The sequence below is a fragment of the Euprymna scolopes genome, chromosome 18, assembly GCF_053919585.1.
Source record: "Euprymna scolopes isolate OS-2025 chromosome 18, ASM5391958v1, whole genome shotgun sequence".
Classification (NCBI taxonomy): Eukaryota; Metazoa; Mollusca; class Cephalopoda; order Sepiida; family Sepiolidae; genus Euprymna; species Euprymna scolopes.
The window spans coordinates 113,566,226-113,591,817 of NC_136499.1; the positions used below are offsets into that span (position 1 = coordinate 113,566,226).

Below are 25,592 nucleotides of genomic sequence, written 5' to 3' on the forward strand. Positions count from 1 at the left end.
GATGTTATGTTGGCAACCTTCACGTGATCTCTCACTTCAAAAACATAAATTATTTACCTGTTGTATTAATGTTAAAAACAGGTTTTGCTGCGTTCTAGATCGCTCTGAACACGGCGTTAGGCGTGTTTCTCTTTCTTTAGAAAAAAAAGTAGGTTTGACACTTTTGTTCCCACTTTGTTGTATATTTTTTTCAATTTCTATTTTTATTTTATTTTTGATTTATTTATTTATTTATTTATTTATTTATTCGTGAGAGGAGGGCCGAGGGGTGCTAAAAATTTCGTCTCCTATAGTTCACCGGAGCGTTTCGAGACGCTCTCCGATTACGAATCAAAATACCTGTTTGTTAACAACCTGCGTCACTTCAACCACCGCCTTCTCCTAGCTTTACCTATCTTCCGCGTCTCGTCACCTCCATCCCTTCTTGTCCACCCGCCTTCACTATCCAATCTTTTTTGTCCCATTTGGCTATAGGCTTCTTTCGTTTCGTTGCTGTGCTTTTTTTCGTCATCTGTACACGCCCCCCCCCCACACACACACACGCCAGGACCGTCATTAGTGAGCCCAACTCAGCTAACGAATAGCAACCTGTTAGATTAGGTGGTCGGCTTTCAATTTTGGACGCTCAGCTTCTAGGCCCTCTTTTTTCCCCCTTTCTTTGTAAACATAACTTGTAACAAACTCTAAATAAAAACGCCAGAGAGTTACGAGTAAAAAAAAAAGAGAGAGACGTTCGTTTTAATCAATAAAAACAAAGGGCGAAAACAAAAACAAAAGGATCGATCAAAACTACGCGCCCTGTCAAAAATGGCGAAGAGGGCTAATGTTCTTCTGATCTTAGCAGGAATTCTGGGGCCGCCAATTCTCGTGATGCTGGCGCTGTCTATCGGCACGGACTTTTGGGTCGAGTACCAGGTGGACCAAAAGATGATTCAAGCCGATTACAAAACCAAAACGGAATTAAAATGGAAACGAATATTATACAGCCGGGACCGAGGACTTTTCAGGGAATGTTTCCCAGGATCAAGCGTCTCATGTAAGTCATTATTTTGCCTCCATAACGCACACACATACACACATGTAAACAGACACGCACGCACGCACGTGCACACACATACACACACCCGTCGTACACACGTATACACACGTGCACACACATACACACAAACATGTACACACATAAACACATATAGCACAGACACGCACATACACATACACAGACGTGCACACACATACACACAAACATATACACACATAAACACATATACACACACACGCACACACACATACGCATACACACACCCGTACACACATATACACACGTGCACACAAACATATACACACATAAACACATATACACACACATACACACGCACATAATATCCGCATACATACACACTTACACACACACACACACGTGCCACTTCCCATTTGCAAGTTCAAATATTTCAGATTTACATTGAATTTGTTGAAACTAATGAAACAATATTCCCTGAATTTCTATTTCTTCTTAAGACCTATTATCCTTAACCTCAATGTTTACACATTTTCTACAGTCAAAATCATACAATGGATTTTAGTCAAATTTAGTATAAGGATTTTAGGCACAAGGTTTAGTATCTTTGTATATTGATTTTAATCTTCATATGAAGTCATAAAAATGGCGCAAGACTGTTTTGCTCGCGGAATTAATTTTATCCGCCTAGGAGCAGGTATTCTAATATATATATATATATATATATATATATATATATATATATATATATATATATATATATATATATATATATATATATATAATTATTTACTATAATAATAATACAGACACTGGCGTTTCATCCTTTCATGAATCATCAGTGCAGGGTCTCACGATCAACAACATTGATGGCACCCAAAATATATATATATTTTTGTGTGTGTGTGTGTGTTTGTTACTTTTGAAATCACAACTCTATAATAGTATATACGAAATCTGGACAAATTAAAATATCATATTTGAGCGTATTTTACGACCAGGCAAAGCATGTCACGTACCCCCGCTAGTATATATATATATATATATATATATATATATATATATATATATATATATATATATATATATATATATATATATATATACCCAAAATATACCCGGCCTTGTTGGAGGGAAGACTAAAACTATCTGCTGTGGTTTCAAATGATTTGAAATAACAGCAAGGGGAGACTTGATTCCAATTATTTTTCATATGTTATATATCTCTTCTTTTTTTTTGGAAATAGGGTACGATTATGAATATATCCAGTGTCAAATAACCCTTATGCATTGTGAAATTTACTTTATGTATGAAAACTAAGTGGAATGGGTCCATAAATAGATGGTAACATTTAATGTCAGTAAGACTAAGTTGCTCTCCTTTAACAATTACAAGAAGCCTCGGCAACCACTGATATACATCACAAATAACACCCTACCTGAGAATTCTTCACCGGCAATATAACCTGGAACAAAGACACTGAGGATATTGCAAAGGCTGCTGCAAAGAAGGTGGGTTCCCTCTATCGTGCTAGAAGACTACTCAGACCTGAGAGTATCCTGTACCTCTACAAGGCCACCATTCGCCCATGCATGGAGTATTGCTGTCACATTAGGGTTGGTGCATCTACCGCCAGTCTCTCTCTCTCTCTCTCTCTCTCTCTCTCTCTCTCTCTCTCTCTCTCTCTCTCTCTCTCTCTCTCTCTCTCTCTCTATTGGATAGGGTCCAAAAAAAGTCTTCAATCTAATAGTTTCCACTTTGTCAACTAAGCTCCAACCCCTGTCCCATCGCCACAATGTTACATCTCTCTGCCTGTTTTACAAGTATTTTTATGGAATGTGCTCTGATGAATTCGTTACCTCGACAAACCCGCTTAACAACAAAATCCCACCCTTCACTGTTGAGGTCCCTAACTGCCAGAAAGCTTTCTATTTTAATAGTTTTTTCCCCCCATGAACAGCCAAACATCGGAATTCCCTTCCACTTATCTTGTTAACTTTCATAGGCCTGACCCCAACTAGTAGTCCAAGTGGCGATAGGCCTTGTTTGGCGTGGACGTGAGTAAACCAAGTGAAGCATGTATGGCCCACCTCCCGTGAGTGCATAGTGAACGAGTCATAAAATTGACTAAGTTCAGCATTTCCCCCACCCCACCTCCAATTTAGCCCCAAAAAGTCCCCAGGGGACGTCAAATCCTGGTGAAAGTGAACAAACAGTGCAGTTTAGGTCTTAATATATGTACATATGAGTTCTACACCATGCAAAAAAGAAATTACTAAGTCCATCATTTGCCCTCCCCCATTTAGCCCCAAACGTCCCCAAAGCCTTAAAATATTTAAATTTGAGTTTAGCACTATGCAAAACTGTTAAATAGACATACAGAAAATTTTGGACAAATATGGTAAAATAGTCCCAAAAAATTAAGTGTTTTTTATTAGCTCTAAAAGAGCCCCTGGGACACACCCAAGAGTTATCACGAAGTATAGACAAACAAAATTATATGGAAATCAGTTAGTTACAACTTTTCAGAAAGTTTTATAAAAATCCAAGGCATCAATTTTTTTAATAAGCACAAAAGTGTCATTTTTACCCATTTTAACACAAAAGGTATCCCTAGGGAGCAACCGGAGTTTTCCCGGAAAATCCGTTCTGTTACTTTTTTACTCATATCATGTTTAATGTTTGTGCAAAATTTCAAAAAATTCCAATGCATAGTTATTATGCATTGTATTATACTAGTTATTGAGAAAAGTGCGAACAGGCGAACGGACGAACGGACAAGGATTAATTTACAGGTCGACCCTCCTTTTGTCAGGGGACCAAAAAACAGTATTTATTGTATTATTTGCTTCCCCACCAAAGCAAATTAGGCACAAGGCCGTTTTTAATGTGGAGTAAAAACCAGCTCCCCTAAAAGTAGGCAAAAAGAGGCCACTCTGGTTACCAAAAATAATAATTGTCCCAGTATAGAGGGTTTCTCCTCCATTGACTGGTAGAAATTATCTTAAGAGCAGCATCCGCAGAACAGATACTACACTTTGATCCCGGCCCGAAGGCCGAGAACAAAAGTTTTTTTTTATTAAAATTTTACAAAATTTTACTTAAAATTCTAACGAAAAAAAAACATTAGTAAAAAGACGTTATTAACATTTTCAGGGTATTACCGAATTGAAATAAGAATCCTATAAAATAAAAACAGAATCTTCATTGTGTACATTCAAAAATTTTCTAATCAAAAAAGTATTTCTTATTTCATTACAACAAAATAAGGGCACTTAAATTAATTGACGTTTTGTAAAAGTTGTGTGATTTTTTGGCTCATGTTTGTCATTTTGACCGTATCGTCAAAATGACAAAAATTAGCCCAAAAGTCAGTCCAATATTTTGTTTTCCTTTATTATTGGTTTGTAATATAATTAGCGTTCCGATTAGAGCCGGGCATGAACGAAAGCTCGAATATTCATGTTAATTTCAACTGTTTTATCAATTTTTCCTTACAACTATTTCATATTTGCAAAGAAAGACACAGATTAATTTTCCGGTTCTCAGAACACAGGTCTTATCAAAACAAATAAACTTTATCTGAAGTCGAACAATATGCATCTTGCAGTGTTTCAGTAGGTGTGTCAGAAATTTTGTGAAAAATATTGAATAATTCCATCCCGTCTTTCCAAGCTTATAACTCCTCCAAAAATGTAATTCAAGCCCTAATTTTTTTTTCAATCAAAAGAGCAAGGACCAAGGTTTCATTAAAAAAAAAAAAAAAACAAACAACGTGTTTTTTTCTTTTTAAAAGGTTTAAAACTTCGGACTTTATAGGTAAATTTCTAAAAAAACACTACTTTTTTTGTTTTAAATTTGAATATTTTATTTATTGATCTTTTATCTTCAATTTGTGATATATAAAAGTTTGGTACATAAATTAATTATTTACTTTTTAATAGACACTTAAAAATGGAGGAGGGCGTGAATTAACAAAAAAAAAACGTTTGTCTAAAATATTATATTCGGTTTATTGGAAAGAGCATAAAATTTCACATTGATCCTGAAAACATCGTAAAAATTGAATCAATAGAAAAATTGATAGATTTTTAAAGTTTAAAAATTGAAAAATACTGAGCTCGTAAAATTCAATTAATTTCATTACTGTTTTTTTTTTAAATAAAAATAAAATATTTCTATTACTTTTTATACAACTTTAATAGTTTATTTTGGAAGTATAATCCATAAAGAAAATAATCAACCCATTTTTAAAAGAGAAATTACGAGTTTTTTATATTTTATTCGCAGTTTCGTGTTAGGGTGTCAAAAATTCCTACAAAAATTCTGATGCACCTAGTGTTTCAGTGGTCTTCATTTTGGATCGTGGAGCTCAACTCCGTGTAGGTATTCCCTCCCCCCCTCTCTCTCTCTCTCTCTCTCTCTCTCTCTCTCTCTCTTGCTCGCTCTCTCTCTCTCTTTCTCTCCCTCTCGCTCTCGCTCTCTAACCATGCCCAGATTAAAATTATTACAGAGTTTACTATTTTTTTAAATTTCTAACTTCAGGTTAATTGTTCTTAATATTTTGGTAGGGTTGTGAAGGGAGATAATTTAATGCATTCGTTAATGCAAATTGTCTCCCTTGAATAATATAGTTCTTTTGTATTTTCTGGTTAATTTGTTTGTTTTTATCTACGCTACCGTTATATAACAGGAACTTTGTGTGTGGGGATGAGAGAGTTCGTTCCTTATGAACTCGGAAACAGCAATGGCCGATGTTTAAAATTTCATTCGAAAGTACTTCATGTATCTGGGAGTGTTCTTGCGTAGTTTCTGTATCGGAATCTGTCTGCTAAGTATCGAAAATCAATAATCGAAAAAATCCGATTGAAGAAGGAAGTTTGATTTTGACCATGAAGTGGGAACAAACTTTTATACAGCCTAACGTCATTTGAGAATGTCATCATCGCACAAGCAGAAATACCCAGCGTATAAAATGAACAATTGGTTCCCTGATAAAACAGGTGTGCGTTCGGCTTCTGTTTAAGGTACAACTGCACCATGATACTTGACTTTTGCATTTTAAACTTCAAATAAAGCTTTTTTTTTTCATCCCAAACAAGGCACAGTGCCACTTTGATATAGGGATACTATGTATGGAGTTAAGCAGCAAGATGTCTGTTTACATTATACTTGAACTCCTGCATGTCAGTACAGTCCGGGAAGCTGGAACCTGGAAGAGAATTCCAAAGTCTACCAGTCCTAGGGAAGAAACTATTAGAGTAGAAGGCTTTCTTACATCTATGGATCTTTACTGTGTAGGGTGGGATTTTGCTGTTTGTCGAGGGTATTTACCTCGATGAATGACAAGGGCTTGTACTTCGTCGGAGCATCTACCATTAAAATACTTGTAAAACAGGCAGAGGGACGCAACATTTCGTCGATGGGACAGAGGTTGAAGATAAGCTGACAGTGCAGGACCTATAAGGTTGGCGACTCTCTTTTGAACTCTGTCTAAGAGTGAGAGACTTGTAGCAGATGCACGAGCCCAATACTCATTACATAGGCGAATGGTGGCCTTGTATAAACACAGGATACTCCCAGGCGTAAGTAACTTTCTAGAACGGTAGAGAGAGCCCACATTTTTCCAGCGGCCTTGGCAATGTCCTCAACGTATCTGTTCCAACTCATGTTTCCCGGGAACATTAAGCCGAGGAGTTTAAATGAAGTACTTTCAGGTGATGTATAATTAGCCATAGCTATTAGTGGTTGAGCAAGCTTTTTATAGTTATTAAAGGAATGAAGAGTTTATTTTTCTACATAGTCACCATCATTCTCAATGCACGTTTACCAGCGATGGGGTAGCAATTGTGCATAGGTGTCCGGAGCGCGCTTTGTCACTCACGTCTCCATCGTCACTAAGTTCGATGAACCCATCTTCTAACTCTACCTTTATCAACTGCAAATTCGTAAACGTTCAGCAGATGCCGGTGAATGTTGATCGGTTCAGTTTTTTTCTGCATGGAGGAATTCAATGACGTTTCTCCGCTGCTGGCGCATGCCTATGACAGGGGTTGCTTTTTTTTAAGTCTCATACAGTCAATATCTGCAACAGAGATATGAAACTTTCGGGTCATGAATGCATAAGTTCGGTCATCAGAACAATGCATTTGTAAACCTCCTGATCTAAACGGGCAGAATAAAATAAAAAATAGGAGGCATTACTGTTGGAACAACTCGGATAAAGGTTTACGTTAACTAGGAGTATGTATATGTGTGAATGACTTCTATTTTGCATATGTTATGTTAGCATGATTATTAAATGAAGCGAAAATGTTTTGAAGAAGATTGAAACAAGAATATATTCTCCACACAAAGATGAACAGATTCGGACAGGATTCGAACTTGCGCCTACGAATCGGAATTAATAGCGTGGTCCTTATCAACGCAAGATAAAATATCAATAACCAGGGATCAAATATATTTGTAAGATTTATTTAGCTCGATTTAAAAAAAAATCGATTGAAATTTGTATTTCTAAAGACGTTGAATCAGATTGGAATTTTTGCAAACATGGCGTCTAGTTTAAGTAATCGCAAATCGTTATCAGATTTACTTCCCTTTGAAACCACCTTTATTATTCTTCCTTTTGTTCTTCCTTATATGAAAATATTTATCATTACGTTCTGACTTCTCTTTTCAAGTGGAACGTGAAAACCGTGCAATTTATCGCGGACATCTTAACCTACATGACCTTTAAAAAGTTAATGTCCATTTCTGAATGAGTGAGTTGAAAAGCGAGAGAAAGTTTATCTTTATTTGTGGTTACGTCAACTAATTAAATTAAGAATTCCATATTTTCTTTCATCTCCATCCGCCTTAGTTGACCCACTTCCAATTTTATAATTTTAAAGATGAGAGTGTGGGTAAAATGGGAATTAAGAATTGCAATGAAAAAAAAAAAATATGATGCCATGAAAAAAAAATATGATTTCATAAAAAATATGATGTCATGAAGAAAATGCCATGAAAAAATATGATTTCATGAAAAAAATATGATGTCATAAAAATATAATGTCATGAAAAAATACGATGTCATAAAAATATTTTGTCATAAAAAATATGATGCCATGAAAAAAATGTCATGAAAAAAAATATGATGTCATAAAAATATAATGTCATAAAAAATATGATGTCATGAAAAAAATATGATGTCATAAAAAATATGATGTCCTGAAAAAAATATGATGTCATAAAAATATGTCATAACAAATATGATGTCATGAAAAAATATGATATCATGAAAAAATATAATGTCATGAAAAAAAATATGTCATAAAAATGTCATAAAAATATATCATGAAAAAAATATGATGACATGACAAAAAGATGATGTCATGAAAAAAAATATGATGCCATGAAAAAACTGTCGTAAAAATATGAAGTCATAAAAATATGATGTCATGAAAAAAATATATGACGTCATAAAAAATATGATGTCATGAAAAAAATATGATTTCATAAAAATGTCATAAAAATATGATATCATGAAAAAAATATGATGCCATGAAAAAATATGATGTCATGAAAAAAAATATGATGCCATGAAAAAAATATGATGTCATAAAAATATGATTCATAAAAAATATTGTCATGAAAAAAATATATGATGTCATGAAAAAAATATGATGTCATAAAAAATATGATGTCATTAAAATAATATGTCATTAAAATATAATTAGCCATAGCTATTAGTGGTTGAGCAAGCTTTTTATAGTTATTAAAGGAATGAAGAGTTTATTTTTCTACATAGTCACCATCATTCTCAATGCACGTTTACCAGCGATGGGGTAGCAATTGTGCATAGGTGTCCGGAGCGCGCGTTGTCACTCACGTCTCCATCGTCACTGAGTTCAATGAACCCATCTTCTAACTCTACCTTTATCAACTGCAAATTCGTAAACGTTCAGCAGATGCCGGTGAATGTTGATCGGTTCAGTTTTTTTCTGCATGGAGGAATTCAATGACGTTTCTCCGCTGCTGGCGCATGCCTATGACAGGGGTTGCTTTTTTTTTAAGTCTCATACAGTCAATATCTGCAACAGAGATATGAAACTTTCGGGTCATGAATGAAAAAATATGATGCTATGAAAAAAATATGATCTCATAAAAATACGGTGTCATAAAAAATATGATATCATAAAAATATGATGTCATGAAAAAAAATATGATGTCATGAAAAAATATGATGTCATGAAAAATATGATGTCATAAAAAATATGATGTCAATAAAAAATATGATGTCATGAAAAAAAATATGGTGTCATAAAAATATGATGTCATGAAAAATATTATGTCATGAAAAAAATTATGATGTCATGAAAAAATATTATGTCATGAAAAAAATATGTCATAAAAAATATGATGTCACGAAAAAAATATGATGTCATGAAAAAATATGATGGCATGAAAAAAAATATGATCTTATAAAAAATATGGTGTCATGAAAAAAAAAGTCATAAAAAATATGATGTCATGAAAAAATATGATGTCATGAAAAAAATATGATGTCATAAAAAATATGATGTCATAAAAAATATAATGTCATAAAACATAAACGAAATATGTTCATTTATAGAAAGTTTTTTAATATATCATTTTAAAAATAAACGAAATATGTTCATTTATAGAAAATTTTAAATATATTCAAAAAAATTAAATTTATCTATTTATTTATGGAATTTACTTTTAAATATAAAAATTTAAAAATCAATTAACTATGTTTATTTATGGAATGTTTATTAAATATAATATGTTTTAAATAAAGTAAATATGTTTTCATATGAACTCTTTTGATATAATATTTTTAAATAAATTAACTATGTTTTCATATAAATTCTTTTGATATAATATTTTTAAATAAATTAAATATGTTTTCATATGAATTCTTTTGATATAATATTTTTAAATAAATTAAATATGTTTTCATATGAATTCTTTTGATATAATATTTTTAAATAAATTAAATATGTTTTCATATAAATTCTTTTGATATAATATTTTTAAATAAATTAAATATGTTTTCATATGAATTCTTTTGATATAATATTTTTAAATAAATTAAATATGTTTTCATATAAATTCTTTTGATATAATATTTTTAAATAAATTAAATATGTTTTCATATGAATTCTTTTGATATAATATTTTTAAATAAATTAAATATGTTTTCATATAAATTCTTTTGATATAATATTTTTAAATAAATTAAATATGTTTTCATATAAATTCTTTTGGTATAATATTTTTAAATAAATTAAATATGTTTTCATATGAATTCTTTTGATATAATATTTTTAAATAAATTAAATATGTTTATTCACAGAAACTGCTTTTTAGTATAATATTTTAAAAATAATTCAAATTGATAGAAATTCGTTTAAGATCAAAGTGTAGTATCTGTTCTTCAGATGCTGCACTTCTATTTCTTGTTCTCTTTCGGTGGAGGAGAAATCCTTCACGACTGAGACAATTTTTATTTTTGTACCATTTCTCCACGTTAAAAAACGACCCTGGTGTCTAACTCTGTCCCGTGGGGAGGCATAGTAAATAGGTACAATATAATATATTTAAAACATGTTTATTTATAGAAAAGTGCCCATCTGCTAGATGATTGTTCTCATTTACTTGCCTCCTCACGAGGGCAGAGTTAGACACAGTCAGTTTTTAATGTGGGAGAAATCCAGCTCTCCAAAAAGGGCCACTCTGGATAAGAACAAAAATTTAAATTGTCTCAGTTATGAAGGATTTCTCCTCCACTAACCAAGGTCATAAAAAGATGAAGTTTCGCATCAGAACAGATACTACACTATGATCTTGTCCCGAAGATGCTTGTTGTTACTTAGAATTCGATTGATATTGGGAAAACCAAGATGGCAGTCTTTTTCGGCCAAATGTAGAACATAACAATGATTATTATCCTGATTATTACTGTTTCATTAAGTTGAACCGTGCAGATTAGTAAAGTGGCGCGTTTGATTCTTACTTGCCGATTGATGCGAGTTTACGTTGATTAAAAGATAGCGTGACAATGCTGATTCGTTTTTTCTAATTTATGTGTTAGTATTTTTTATTTTATTTTTTTTTTTTTTCGATTACGAATTAAAAACCCACTGGAACTCAAGTAAATCTTCGGAAAGACAAGCGCACGAATCACGCCCACAAGTTTCCGGTTTGAGCTAGTTTCAAATACAATGAAATGGAGAAGAAGAAGAAGAAGAAGAAGAAGAAGAAGAAGAAGAAGAAGAAGAAGATACTTCGTTTCATTCTTACATAGAGAGAGGGAGAACAACAACAACAAAAAGACGACGAGTAATATTACTGTCTTTATCTCCCTTCCACGACTGGATGAAGTGATAGAAAGGCTTATAATTGGCATTCTCCGGTAAAGTCGTCTCAGGTGATTAGTAATAAACTAACCTCATTCCAAAGTATAATGCAAATCCTCGTTAGATGAACCTCCTAGAACTACACAGGATCAGCAACAGAGGAAAAAACGTCTTATTCATAGTAAAAATAATAGTAGTTGCTAAAGCGTCTACACTACTAATGACCAATGCCTTTGTGTATGATGGCCATATAAAGTAAATGTGGTATTGTGGTGACAAATGAGTCTAGCTAAGAGTAAGATTGACAGAGTAGGAAAGTCAGGGAATGACGAACGAACCCCCTTTCCCAAATTCTTATACCTAATTTTATTTAATAGGGTCAAGACATCTATTGTCAAAAATAATAACGAATAAAATTAATGTGCGTATATACATATTTGTAGTCATCGATATACAGTCCTGTTTCGTTGTATCACAACTCATCAGTGCCGCTAGACTAGCATCTCTCCCAAGCCAAGGATTGAACCTAGAACCGTCGTGTTGACAGTCGGCAGTTCTCCTACTCCACCATGGAATGGACGCGCGTGAATAACTCGTCGGAATGTCTATTTAAATAGACACCCGCCACCACTTTTATAGTGCTCAAATCGCCTGTTCGTAAACAAACAAACAACGAGCTTCGCATTTTCAGCCAATTAAGTAGCGGGTGAAATTATTTACGACAGTGCTCTACCCAAAGGGGGGGGCTTAAAATATATATAATATATATAATATATAATATATATATATAGATTATATATAGCTTTATATATATATATATATATATATATATATATAATATATAATATATATATTATATATATATTATATATAGCTTTATATATATATAATATATATATATAAATCTGAATATGCGTGTGTGCGCGTGTGTGTGTATGTGTGTGTGTGTGCGCGCACGAATCGGCTCCAATATTATTTACTATTATACTAAATTGACGACATACAGTAAGATGTATCAAGGATCAAAAATGGCTGTTAGATTTTGAACAGTAGTGGTTTATTTAAATTTTGGGGTCTGTGTGCGCGCCTGCTCCCCAAAGAATGGAGACAAAAAATAACAATAAAAAAAGGGTTTTGATATAGATACGCATATGAATACGTTGATAAGTGCGTTTCAGCTTGAACAGGGATGGTATAATAAAATTGTGGGGTCTGCGTTCGCGCCTAGCCTCCATAGAATGAAAATATGCCACATACTTTAACAAAGACTTTTGATATCTGTCCGCGTAAATATACTTTGATAATTATGTTTCAGTTTGAAGAAATATGGTATAATAAAGCTATGGGGTCTGCTACTACACCACTTCGCCACACCGGGCAACTTTACCGTCTAGCCAAATTCTCATATTTGCCAGTTTTATATATTTCTATGAGACCACTATTCGCTCGTGCATGGAGTAATGTTGTCACATCTGGGTTGAGGCGCCTCTTCTCTCTCTCTCTCTCTCTCTCTCTCTCTCTCTCTCTCTCTCTCTCTCTCTCTCTCTCTCTCTCTCTATTTCCTTCTGTCTCTCTTTCTCTCTCTCTAGTACAGGGTAAAAACATGTCCCGCACTGTCTGCCAAGTTCCAGCATCTGTCGCACCTGCTAAATGTTGCATCGTTCCCATACATGCCAGCATCTTATATTTATACAAAGCAATTAGTTGCTCTTCCATGCACTATGGTTGCCACATCTTGGCTACTGCACCAATCTCTAGTTTCTCCATATCAGAAATGAAACAAAAAATTAGGCTCCGCACTGTCTGTCAAGCTACAGTTACTGTCGCATCGACACAGTATTTCATCTTTGTGTTTTACTTACAAGTGCTTCTACACTGTTTTTGTACCCTTCAACTTTAATACACCTAATTCACATGAATAGCAGAAAAATTCCATCATTTACTGTAGATGTCTCTAGATGCTTATCTTTGGAATTTCTCTCCTGCTCCATATTTCCTCGTTCTTCCAACATCAGACTTATAGACATCCGCATCCTGCGACACATGAAGCAGTCAAATTGATCCAACCCCCACCACTAATGAAAATAAATGTGGTTTGCAAAAATAAATGCACACATGACTTATATTTGAGAATCCTGTCTTGACATCCATTGATTACGTTTTTTTTTGTTGTTGTTGTTCTTCTGTATAAAACGTAGAATAAACGCTACTATGGACCGCAACGCGGAAATCATGGAAGCGCTGCGTGTGAACTGATATCCAGCTTGAAATACAAAGAAACGATTGTTTTAATCACATGAATGGATTACATTCTTTTGGATAAGTAAGACATAAGTTTTTAATACAAGCTACTTTTTATTTGTTCGGGTGGAGGTTAGCGTGGTTATTTAGGGTGGGTACTTCTAAAAGAAAAATGCCCGACTATGCATTTAACCAACCATACCTTTTCTCATGGTTGTTTTAATTAACATAGTTCGAATACCACACTTCATATGTAACGATTCTTATAGACGTGCGTACTTGCTTTTATCAAAATATCACGTGATTGTCACGTGTGACCGTATCATACAATCGCCCATTGTTCTCGTTTAAAAAGAAAATATGGCGAATGGAGGAGAGATAAAGAATTTGGAGGCACAGTATAAGTTTAATAGCACGAGTTTCGCCCGACCCACGTCTTGCGGGTAAAGAACAAAGAGAACCCTGTTAGCTAAGCAATAAGATGGTGGAATTGATTTCATAGTTTCATATTGTAAACATATACAAACGTCCAGTTCATAAATTGTTGGTCCACATATACAATAGGATTTGTTCATAGACTGTTGGCCACATATACACAGGCTAACACACACAAAAGTTCGGTTAATAAATTATTGGCTATTATATACAAAAACTAACATATACAAAAAGTTAAGTTAAAAATTGTTGGTCAACATATATAAGGGGTCAGTTCATAAATGTTGACTACACATATAAAAATTAACACATACAAAAGTCCGGTAAATTAATTGTTGGTTGTTATACATAATGACAACATATACAAACGGTCAAAAATTGTTGGCCAATATATACAAAGACTGACATATACAAAATGATGACCATATAAAGTAAATGTGGTATTGATAGAAAATATCAACTCATCGCAAGGGAAAGCTCAGAAATTGTTGTGTAACATATCTGAATGCCAACATTTAAAATGGGAATAATCATAAACTAGCAGTTCCACCCGGTTTTGCTCGGGCCCTATGTACTGTTCATAACTTTATGTGCACATGCATATATTAAAAAGTATGAATATGTACGGTAATGCCTTTCTATATAATAGGCTTCCTTAACCACCATAGAGAAAAGTTGGTAGACACCGCAGACGTCGAATGTTTTTTTTTAACTTTGACCCCAATTTTGACTCATTAACATTTATTCTTTTGGGCTCAAATTGAATCAAAATGTTTGATCCATGTCCAAGTAACCTATATCTAAAATTTCAAGTGTTTCGGCCCATAATTGGCGGAGGAGTTTGGTAGAGTCTGCAAAGGTCGACTCTGTAAACTTTGACCTCTTGCCAGACAAATTTTCGCCCAAAACCGATTAAAAAGCTTGCCCTACGTCTGTAAAATTTAAAATGTTTAGACCAAAATTGGCTGAGTAATTTGGTAGAGATCGCAGAGGTCAATTTTTTTAAAACTTTGACCCCAATTCTAACCCCTTAACATTTATTGTTTTGGGCACAAATCAATTTATAAAGTTAGATCCATGTCCAAGTAACCTATATTTAAAATTTTAAGTGTTTTGACCCAAAATTGTCAGAACAGTTTGGTAGAGTTCTCCGAAAACAGATTAAAACGATTTTCCCAAATCTCAATACCCCTTATGTCAAATCACAAGTCTGTAGACCGAAAAATGACTGAGTTATTTGGTAGGGAAATGGAGACAGACACACACACAGACATTTTTACTTTTATACATATATAGATTGTTGTGTAATTTATCCAAATGCCAACATTTAAAATGGGAATATTCAACAATAGAAGCCAACATTTACAACATATGTACGAAAACATAAAATGTAGGTAAATATATATAAAGCATCAATTTATTATATGTTGGTCAACATACAAAGGATCAGTGCGTAAACAGTTGGTTACTCATACATGTTTTTTTATACTAGCATGGGTGCCCGGCGTTGCCCGGCGTTGCCCGGCGTTGCCTGGGTATTTGGAGGTGTATGTTGAGCAAAAAAAAAGTGGTCAATTTTTTAAACTTTGACCCCTATTATGACCCCTTAATATTTATTGTTTGGGGCTCAAATCAAGTTATTAAGTTAGATCCATGTCCAATAAACATATATCTAAAATATAAAAATAAAAGTGTGTAGACCAAAAATTTTCGAAGGAGTTTTACAGAGTTCTCAAAGGTCAAATCGTTTAACTTTGACCCCTTAATCGTACAATTTTTGGCCAGAACCCGATCACATCGATTTTTCCAAATTTCAGTACCCTGTATATCAAATTGCGAGTCTGTAGACTAAAAATTGACAGAGTTATTGCGTAGGGAAATGTACACAGACACACACACAGACACTTTCACTTTTATAGATATATAGATATAGAAAAGCTCGGTAAATAAATTGTTGGTCAATCTTTAGAGAGAACAATATATGCAAAAGCTATATTATCCATAAATAATTGTTTAGACATTGTGGGTTAACATAAACTAATGTTAACATATATAACATTGGAGACCCGATAGGATGTAAAGGAAGTTGTTAGTAGTTGTTGAAACCAGGCGAGTATTTATTGCGACAGTTTTACAGTAATGGGCCATAGCTTAGAGCTCAACCGAACACCTACCATAAAAATAACGAAAGATAAGAACAGAATCGCCACGTTTCTCCTGTGATGTTAAGGAAGTAGGGAGACGAAATGGACATAGCCCACTAAATTATGTAGACGTTATTGTTTCCTGTGAAAGCATAAAACAGAACTCTTAGGATCTCCACCCCAGATGTTGTAGTAGTACTCTATCGTAGAACGTATTTGATTCTTGTTTATAAATTGTTGGCTAACATAAACAGCATACATAGGTTCATAAAATGCAGATTAACATATCCAAAGCACCAGTTCATAAATTATTCCTATTTACAATGCCTCCCCACGGGACAGAGTTAAACACCAGGGTCGTTTGTTAATGTGGAGAAAAGGGACAAAAAAAAAAAATTGTCTCCGTCGTGAAGGATTTCTCCTCCACTGACAGAGAACAAGAAATTGAAGTGCAGCATCTGAAGAACAGATACTACACTTTCATCTTGTCTCGAAGGCCAGGTATTTATATGCTCCCCCACCGAGCAATTTAGGCACAAGGCCGATTTTTAATGTGAAGAGTGAAGGGGGAATGGGGACCAACTCCTCGGGGAGTAGGGGAGCTCGATAGTGACAATTGATATGAAGGGTTGCCCCTACATTGACCAAGGTCTTATATGTGGGATTGCCCCCACATATGGTCTTTGCTTGCAGTATCTGTTCCGGCAGATACTAGACTTTGATCTTGGACCGAAGGCTAAGAGTTCATAAATTGTTGGCCAAAGATATAAGTGCAAATATATGCAAAGGATCAGCTTACGATTTTTTGACCCGAAAATTTAAATGTCAATATATATATATAAATAGCAAGTTCATTAAATGCTGGCCAACATATATATATATATATATATATATATATATATATATATATATATATATATATATATATATATATATATATATATGTATATATATAAAGGCTAATATATAGAAAATGCTAGCTCATTAATTGTTAGCATGCAAATACTATCACATACAAAAGGGACACTATAAATTATTGCTTAACATATGCAAAGACGAACATACACAAAATGTGAAAACTTCTGGGTTCTTCAGCCTCACTTTCTTTCTCATTTTGAGCCGGAACTTTTTTAGGGAGGGACTTTTCTCTCCTCTCACCGTTTTCTCTGCTTAAGACAAAAGCACAAAGGCCTATCCATCCGAAGTCGATCTTTTATTCCTCTCAAATCTCAGGAATTCTCGCGGTTAGTCTCACCCTCTTTCCCATAAAACCAACCACGTCTACTTTTTCCTCTTCTTCCTCTCCCAGCCCCTGTTTGTTGACAGCAAACAGAAAAGACTTTCTGTCTTTTGGAGGTGAGTGCATTAGAAGAATTACTGCTACAAAAAGTGTTTTCATAAATCGATAGCCAATATGTACAAAGACCAAAGGGATATTTAACAGACTGTTAGCTAACATATACATTAAATACAAAAGGGTATTGAAAAAAATATTAGCTGACATATACAAAGAACAATAAATACCAAAGGGGTATTGAAAACCTAATACCTAAAATATACAAAACCCAATAAATACCAAACGGGCATTAAAAAGACTATTAGCTAACATATACAAAGACCAATCAATACTAAAGGGGTATTTAAAAATTTAGCTGACATATACAGAGACCAATAAATACCAAATGGAGTACTGAAAAACTATTAGCTAAAATACACAAAGACCAATAAATAACAAAGGGGTATTGAAAAACTATTAGCTGACATATTCAAAGACCAATAATTATCAAAGGGTCATCGAAAAATTATTAGCTAAAGACCAATAAATACCAAAGGGGTATTGAAAAACTATTAGCTAAAATATACAAAGATCAATAATTACCAAAGGAGTATTGAAAAACTATTAGCTAATATATACAAAGACCAATAAATACCAAAGGGTATTGAAAAATTATTAGCTAAATACCAATAAATACCAAAGGAGTATTGAAAAACTATTAGCTAACGTATACAAAGACTAATAAATACAAAGAGGTATTTAACCAACTGTTAGCATATAAAATTATCAATAAATACAGAGAGTAGTTAAAAGACTGTTACCTTACATATACAAATACTAATAAATACAAAGGGGTATTTTAAAAAAAAACTGTTACCTAACTCAAACAAAGACCAATAAATACAAATGGGTATTTAACAAACTATTAGGTGGAATATACAAAGACCAATAAATATAACAATGGTGTTTAACACACTGTTAGCTAACATACACAAAGGGGAATATATATGCAAACAATGCTTCTAAACTTTTTAAAAGAGATTTTGTTATTTGTATTATTTGAATTTTTCAGACTTATTCTTCTCATCTTGAGTTTTTTTTTTTCACGTTTCGGCCGATGTAACCTCCGACTCTTCTAAGTGTATCCTGTTGAACTCGAGAATCTTTCTGTCGAATTTCAAACGGAACACTTTATTTACTTCATGGGGGGGGTAGTGTGCGTCAGTCATGAGTGGATAGAAGTCCTTACTAATTCCCAATTGTCTTTTTCGGTCGCCCACACTGAGGATTGAACCTTCCACCTTAAGAAGAATATCATTTTCACAATTGAATTTTGTTTTACAATTGAATTTTTTTCAAGAACTTTAACCATTGCGCCACGGTGCTTCTGTTCGCGATTTTTATAGAAAGATTCGAATAACCAATCCAAAAAATCTCAAAAATTCAGAAACGTAAAATCAGTACCATTACATGAAAATTTTTCGTTTCTTTCACTGATTACTAGCGCTATGACAACAGCATATTCTTTTCATTGGTTTGACTCTCGAGTATATATCAGACACAGTTGGACACTATTAATCAACCGAGAACTACACCCCTCTATATAAAAGCATATAAGATATCAACGGATACACACCCGAGAGTCAAAACAATGAAAAGAATATGCTGTTGTCCTCGCCCTGTTGATTACATAAAGTTTCAGTCTAGTCTAATCTAATTAGATCAATCGCAATGACCCGTGGCGCAATGGTTAGAGTACTTGGAGAAATCAATTGTAAAAGTGATATTCTCTTGGGGGTTGAAGGTTCAATGCTCAGTGTGGGCGATCGAAAAATACAATTGCGAATTACTTAGGACATCTATCCAGTCATGGGTGACAGAACAAGAGCATGCTACCTCCGTGAAGTAAATATAGGGTTCCATTCGAAATTCCGTCCAAATTCTCGAATTCGGCAGAAAGATTTCTGAGTCCGACAAGATACTCCTGAAGAAGGTCGGAGGCTACATCGACCTAAGCGTTGCGAAAATCACACTCAAATTGAGAACAGTAGTCTAATGAATCCAAATAATATGAATAGTCTAATCTACTATTCCACTTTTATGATTGGGAATTAGAAAAAGATGGATTTGCGAAACGTTTTAGAGTGCGAGTAAATTCAGTGGTCACGGCAGGATTTGAGAACGTCTTGAATAACGTAAAACAATCTTGGCTGCGCTAACTGACAATCAAAGTATATCATTTATAATGTCCTTAGTGTAAGGAAGAGAAATCCTTCTTAACTGGGGCATTTTTTTTTTTTTAAATCTGTGTCCCATTCATGTTGAGGTACTGGATATTCTCCACATATACATTCGACCATAAATCTAAATTTTACCTCCTAAATGCGATGTTTCCTATAAGGATAACTGTAATTTTGATGCAAGGGTTGCGCAATTTCCAACCACACCTCTCCTGAATCGGCACTGCTTGCGTCCACGTGCAAGAATAAACTCAAGACTGACTGGAAACAATGCCGAGATAGGCGGAGAACTCATACAACACCTGGTATTCCCAAATAGTCGCCTATTTTACAACTGACTAGGCTTAATGTTGCTTAACTTCGGTGATTTGACGGTGTGTCAACGTGATTATGCCATATATTCTAAATATGCCAATAAATACGGTCAGTCTATCTATTATATTAACCTTTATCCTTGAGTGGCCCTTATCCTTAGTAAGTCGTGACTCGTTAGTAAAAGAAAGATTATGGAAGAGCTTGAATGGCAAACGGTCTTTCATGCGTGCTGTTTTTTATTAGTAACGAAAAGAAATGAACGCATCTTGGCTTATATCAAAGGTCTTTTCTGCGTTCGTAATCATTTAGCTATTTGCGAATTTTGGGAAGGGCTTGCAAAATGCCTTCCAAGCTATGTTTTTAAATGACTGGGCAGATTTAAAAGGAGCAAAACGCACATGAAGACATGAAAGGGCATTATCATTAACGTCACCACCATTCACGAATGAATGGGAAATAAAAAAGAGCTTTGTACCGAGGATTCTATTTATAATTCACCAATGTATGCCTGTCATCAATATTAATTCTTCCAGTCCGCCATTTTGGAATTAGGACCGGATGCCTGTCTATTTGAAGTAAAACTTTCAAGAAACAATGACAACTTTTTTACAGCTCACATATTATATTCCCTTAAACAAAAGTATCGATACGTGGTTGTTCTAAGTATTCTAGAAAAGATACGTGCCTTTTAATTGTCGATTGTGTCTGTATATCCATTCGTCTGTCTGTCTGTCTGTCTGTTCGTCCGTATACCGGCATGTTTATCACTGTGTGTGTCCCTGAGTTCGCCCCCCTATATATCCACTTGTGTTTATTTCCGTTCTTCTGTTAGTCAACCTCTATGTCCGTATAGCTACGAATTCACTAGTTCAAGCTTCATTTGAATTACATTTTTGTAAAATGTAGCTGTAATTTCATTTTTATAAAGGAGTTACCACTTATCAAGGCCTTAGACCACTCAAGGAAAAGGGTTAGTGAGTTTACGGTAATCATTGCGACAATAGTGTCGTAATCGTTAGTAGTTGAAATTTAGTATAATTTGATTATTCAACAAGAACTTTACATTAGACTTTTAAATGACCATAATGTAGTCAGCTGGAAAGCAGGCCAGCAGAACAGCGTTCCATGGGCGGGCAGTTCTAGGAAAGAAGCTTTATTTATGGAATTCATGTTTAGGTTCAGATACAGATAAAACGTGGGGGAAATTATTGATAGCAGTTTTAAACGAGCTTGGCATGAAAATAAAGATAGAGCAGAGACAAGTTTGCAACGCCTCTTTTGTCGGAAAAAGATTTCAGGGAAGAGAAAAGGGAATCACCTACTAGGTTACGAAGTCGGTTTTGAATTCTGTCAAGGCAAGATAGGTGGTTCCGAGCAGGCCCTGTCCAGATGTGATAACAGTACTCCATCTTAGGCCGTACTTGACTCTTATACAAGGAGAGAATTGCATCGGTAGTGAGATATCTACTAGAGTGGTAGTATGACGTTACTATTTTTCCAGCGACCTTGGCAATGGATGTGTTCCATTTCAGATCAAGAGTGGACTTTTCGATTCAATTTAATTTCCTTTTTTTTTTTAATTCTGAACGTTTCTAAATGTTTTTCCTTTATGTATTTTATCCAAGATTTTGAAAAACCTCATTCTGAGATTTTCATCCATATTTTTCTGTGTTCAAAGCGAAGAAATGCCATAAAATATAAATTATTTCAGAAAAAAAAAGATGACCAAACAACGATAGTTTCCAGGCAGCGCCAACGAAATTGAAAACTTTGTCAAAAAAGTTTAATTATTTAATAATTAAGTGTGTACTCGCTGAGACAAGGTGTATGACACTAGTGTTCCGTGCTTGCGCAATCATCAGTCTTTGGCGAATAGATGCGAGAAGGTTTACAAAGGGAATAAGCAAGTTAACTCCAGAATGTATACTTTGCTTAATTGACCAATAAATGAAATAAATTAGACTCAGAGAATCAATGTTAAATCTGGAACCTATCAGGTCGCCCTTATTCTCTTTTGTAAACTTCTAATAAATAAATTTGCGTTTGTTTCACTTTTATTGTTAAAATAAATTAAAAGAATCGTTTCGGAATCGGAAATGGATACCGAATCCGATTCCGATTGATCGTCCCAAAACTAATCTATACGCAAACACCGGAAGGAAGGTGGTATGTGATATAAATAAAATACATGTCATCCATAAATGCGGGAAGAAAGTTAGAAAATGGTGCACACGTAACAAATTCATAAACGTCATTTTATCGTCTAAAACGACGTTAAATGTCTATCTTATTAAAAAAAAAAAATTCCTCATGAATTAAAATGTTGCAGATGAAACACAAGAACAGTATTCCTCCCCAAAGATGCCGTAATGATTGGCAGGATGGCCTCTCATAAGCTTTGAACGTTGTTATAAATTAGAACTTACCCCAAATAACTGAAAACCTCGACTAAAGTAAACTGAAACAAACGCGAAAAGTAACAGGTATACAAACTCGACGGAAAAAATACAAATAAATATAAATTTAAATAAACATACGTGTTTTAAATTTTAAGTTCATTGAAAAGGAATAAGCCAACTTGGTCAGTAAGCTGAACTGAGTCAGATGGACCATGAAAATACTAAAATTGTCTGGGTTATCTTTTCAAAGTTTGTTGTCAGAAGAGACGTTGCGAATCTATCTCTGCTCTATCTAGCTGAAACAACAGCCCACAACTTTCTTCATTCCCTATCTGTGCCAAAAACTAAACGAAAATTCTAGAATCATCTGCCTGTGGATCGCAATATGGTTTGTTTGCTTCTCGCATTGCATTTTAGTGGCAGTTTGTTATTTAATTCTCCACCCAATACAGAGAGCATTTATAGTCATCTACAGACAGACTGTTTCGCTGTATCACAGCTATTCAGCGCAGTTAGACTAGCAACTACCTCAAGCCAGGATTGAAACTGGACTACCTATGCAACAGTCGACGTATCTAACCGTAACGCTATTTGGTTGCTGGGTGTGTCAAATTGCAATGATCAAACCTTGTTCAAACGCCGAAGCTCCATTTGTTTACGCAAAGAACATTGCATTATATGCTAGTGTCAATTTGCTATTTCACTCCCCAATACGCTCAATCCAAGATAGAGAGACAAACATATAATTTTTTTCTCTCGTTAAAACATGCCCCGGCATCGCTAAGTCTATTTTATTGTCCTTCACGCCATGAGAGAACTAAATAAATATTTCCTTACGGGTTGGTCAATAATTAATGCAATCTTATTTACCTATTCACAAGCTGGCCTACTTCGTCAGAATTTTTTTTTTTTTTCTAACAAATCTCAAAGCACCTGGGTGTATTTAATGGTGTGAGTTGTTATTCTTGGAATTCTACGCTCGGTTGGTCAGTTAAAGAGTCTAAGGGCAAAGTAAAGTAAAAGGAAATGTTTCGTCACTCCTTCATATCGCATATATCGCCCCATTCTTTCACTTAAACAATCCCATAAAAAAAATCAACGTTTAAAAAGTTTAATGAACGTACAGAAAGGTTATTAAAAATTAATTTCATTCCGTTTACTTCCGTTTCTGTTCTTCTTTATTATCTTATGTATAATATACATCTCACCTGTCTGTTTAAATGTATGCATGTATGTATGCATGTATGTATACATGTATGTATGTATTTATGTATGTATGTATGTATGTATGTATGTAAAATGGACTTCGTAGCCTCGTAGGAGATGTCCTTTTCTTTTCCCTGCAACCTCTATCTCACAGAAGAGATGTTGCGAGCTTGTCTCTGATGTATCGTTATTTTCATGGAAAGTGTTCGACTGAGCTTCAGTCTATGGTCCCCCTTCGCCAAACTTTCACAAGAAACACTCGTCTAGCTGAAAACACTATCAATAATTCCCCCACTCTTTATCTGTGCCTAAACCTAAACGTAGATTCCATGAACAAAGCTTCTTTCTTAGAATTGCACGCCTGTGGAATTGTCTTCCGTTTTCTTGCTTTCCGGCTGAGTACAATATGTTTGTCTTCAAGTCTAACGTTAATAAATTCTTGATGAGTCGTTCCATATGAGTTAAAAAATTTGCCGAATTTTCATTACTAATGATTACTATATTTTCCAATTTCTACTGTACACTCTTTAACCCTTATCCTTGAGTGGCCTCTTGGCCTTGATAATGTGGTGATGCCTGTGTAAAAAAAATGTATGTATGATATGTCAGGTAATATCATATGCTACTGATACCATGTAATCCAGTACTACCTGCCTCATGGTCGGGTCACCGGCGACTAAACTGGTTCCCCCACCAGATTTGAGGAGGGCGGCTAGTCTCACTGAAGGATTAAAAACAAGACCTTGGAAGGAAAGAATCCTTTTTCTGGCTCAACAGCTAACTAGCACCGTGTATATTTGTGTGTGTGTGTGTGTGTGTGTGTGTGTGTGTGTGTGTGTGTGTGTGTGTGTGTGTGTGTGTGTGTGTGTATTAGGGTGGAGAGGGCTCCCATAAGCCGTGGTGAAGGCAACCTTTCTAGGAGAAGAAAATGTCTGATATAAGAAACCATAAAGCAGGAAACCAGTCCCTGCATTAAGTTGGTCTGCAGTTTAATTTGTTGCTGGCTATCTTGCTCTTGCTTGTTGCTGGATCTCAACATTTTGAACCGAGAGAGAGAGACTTAGCTGTCGTACAAAGCTAAGACTCTGCAACATCATCTTTGTATAGATACTCCCTCAGGCATTTGGGCTCATGGACTTTAAATGCCTGAGGGAGTGGCACTCGTCTGACAAGACGTTACAATCATCATGTATGTATGTATGTATGTATGTATGTATTATGTGATTAATGGAAAGAAGATTAGTTGTGGCAGCATTGACATACCGGTTCTCGTCAGATCACCGAAGTTAAGCAAAGTTGAGCCTGCCCAGTACCAGATGGGTGACCATTTGGGAATTCTAGACGTTGTATATTCTTTCCGCTTATCTCGGCATTGTTTCCAGTCGTCTTGAACCTCCTTTTGTCATTGGTATTTAACATTGTCGACTCAGGAGAAATATGGTTGGAGATTGCACGACTCTTACTACAAAAATTTCACGCGCAGGTAACCTTAAAGTAGGTATCCATAGTCTGTCAAGGCTGAAGGAAGCTTTTTTATGTATGTATGTATGTATGTATGTATGTATGTATGCCTAACACTTTCGATAGAGCCGACGGATTTTCACGAGAATGGTATCATTTTAAAGCTCGACCCTTTGGACGACAAATATCGAAATTTGGCCAAAAACATTAATTCTTTCACCCACAACTGGGCAGTTTTCTACAAGGAGGGGTCGATTTTAACGTTCCGAGCTTCCGGTTGCGTCATGGAGTAGCGGTAAGACGTCTGATTTTATTTCATTTTCTTTTCCGCCTAGAGTTACAGGTTCGAGCCTGCCTTTCTACTACCACTTTTTTCTTTTTTTTTCTTTTTGCTCAACAAACACCTCCAAACACCCAATAAACGCCGGGCACACTAGCTGGCAGCCCGGCGTTGCCCGGCGTTGCCCGGTCGTACCATACGCCTAAACTTGA

At 34.7% G+C, this 25,592-nt stretch overlaps 1 protein-coding gene across 1 annotated transcript in view; it reads left to right on the forward strand.

The window, feature by feature from the left end:
- The first annotated feature begins 365 nt into the window (after positions 1 to 365).
- Positions 366 to 25,592, forward strand: part of LOC145297773 (uncharacterized) — a 127,712-nt gene continuing 102,485 nt past the window's right edge. The window contains exon 1 of the mRNA XM_080144018.1: positions 366 to 1,036. Within this exon, the coding sequence (XP_080000144.1) occupies positions 808 to 1,036 (229 nt within the window). The 5' untranslated portion in view covers positions 366 to 807. The remainder of the gene's footprint in view (positions 1,037 to 25,592) is intronic.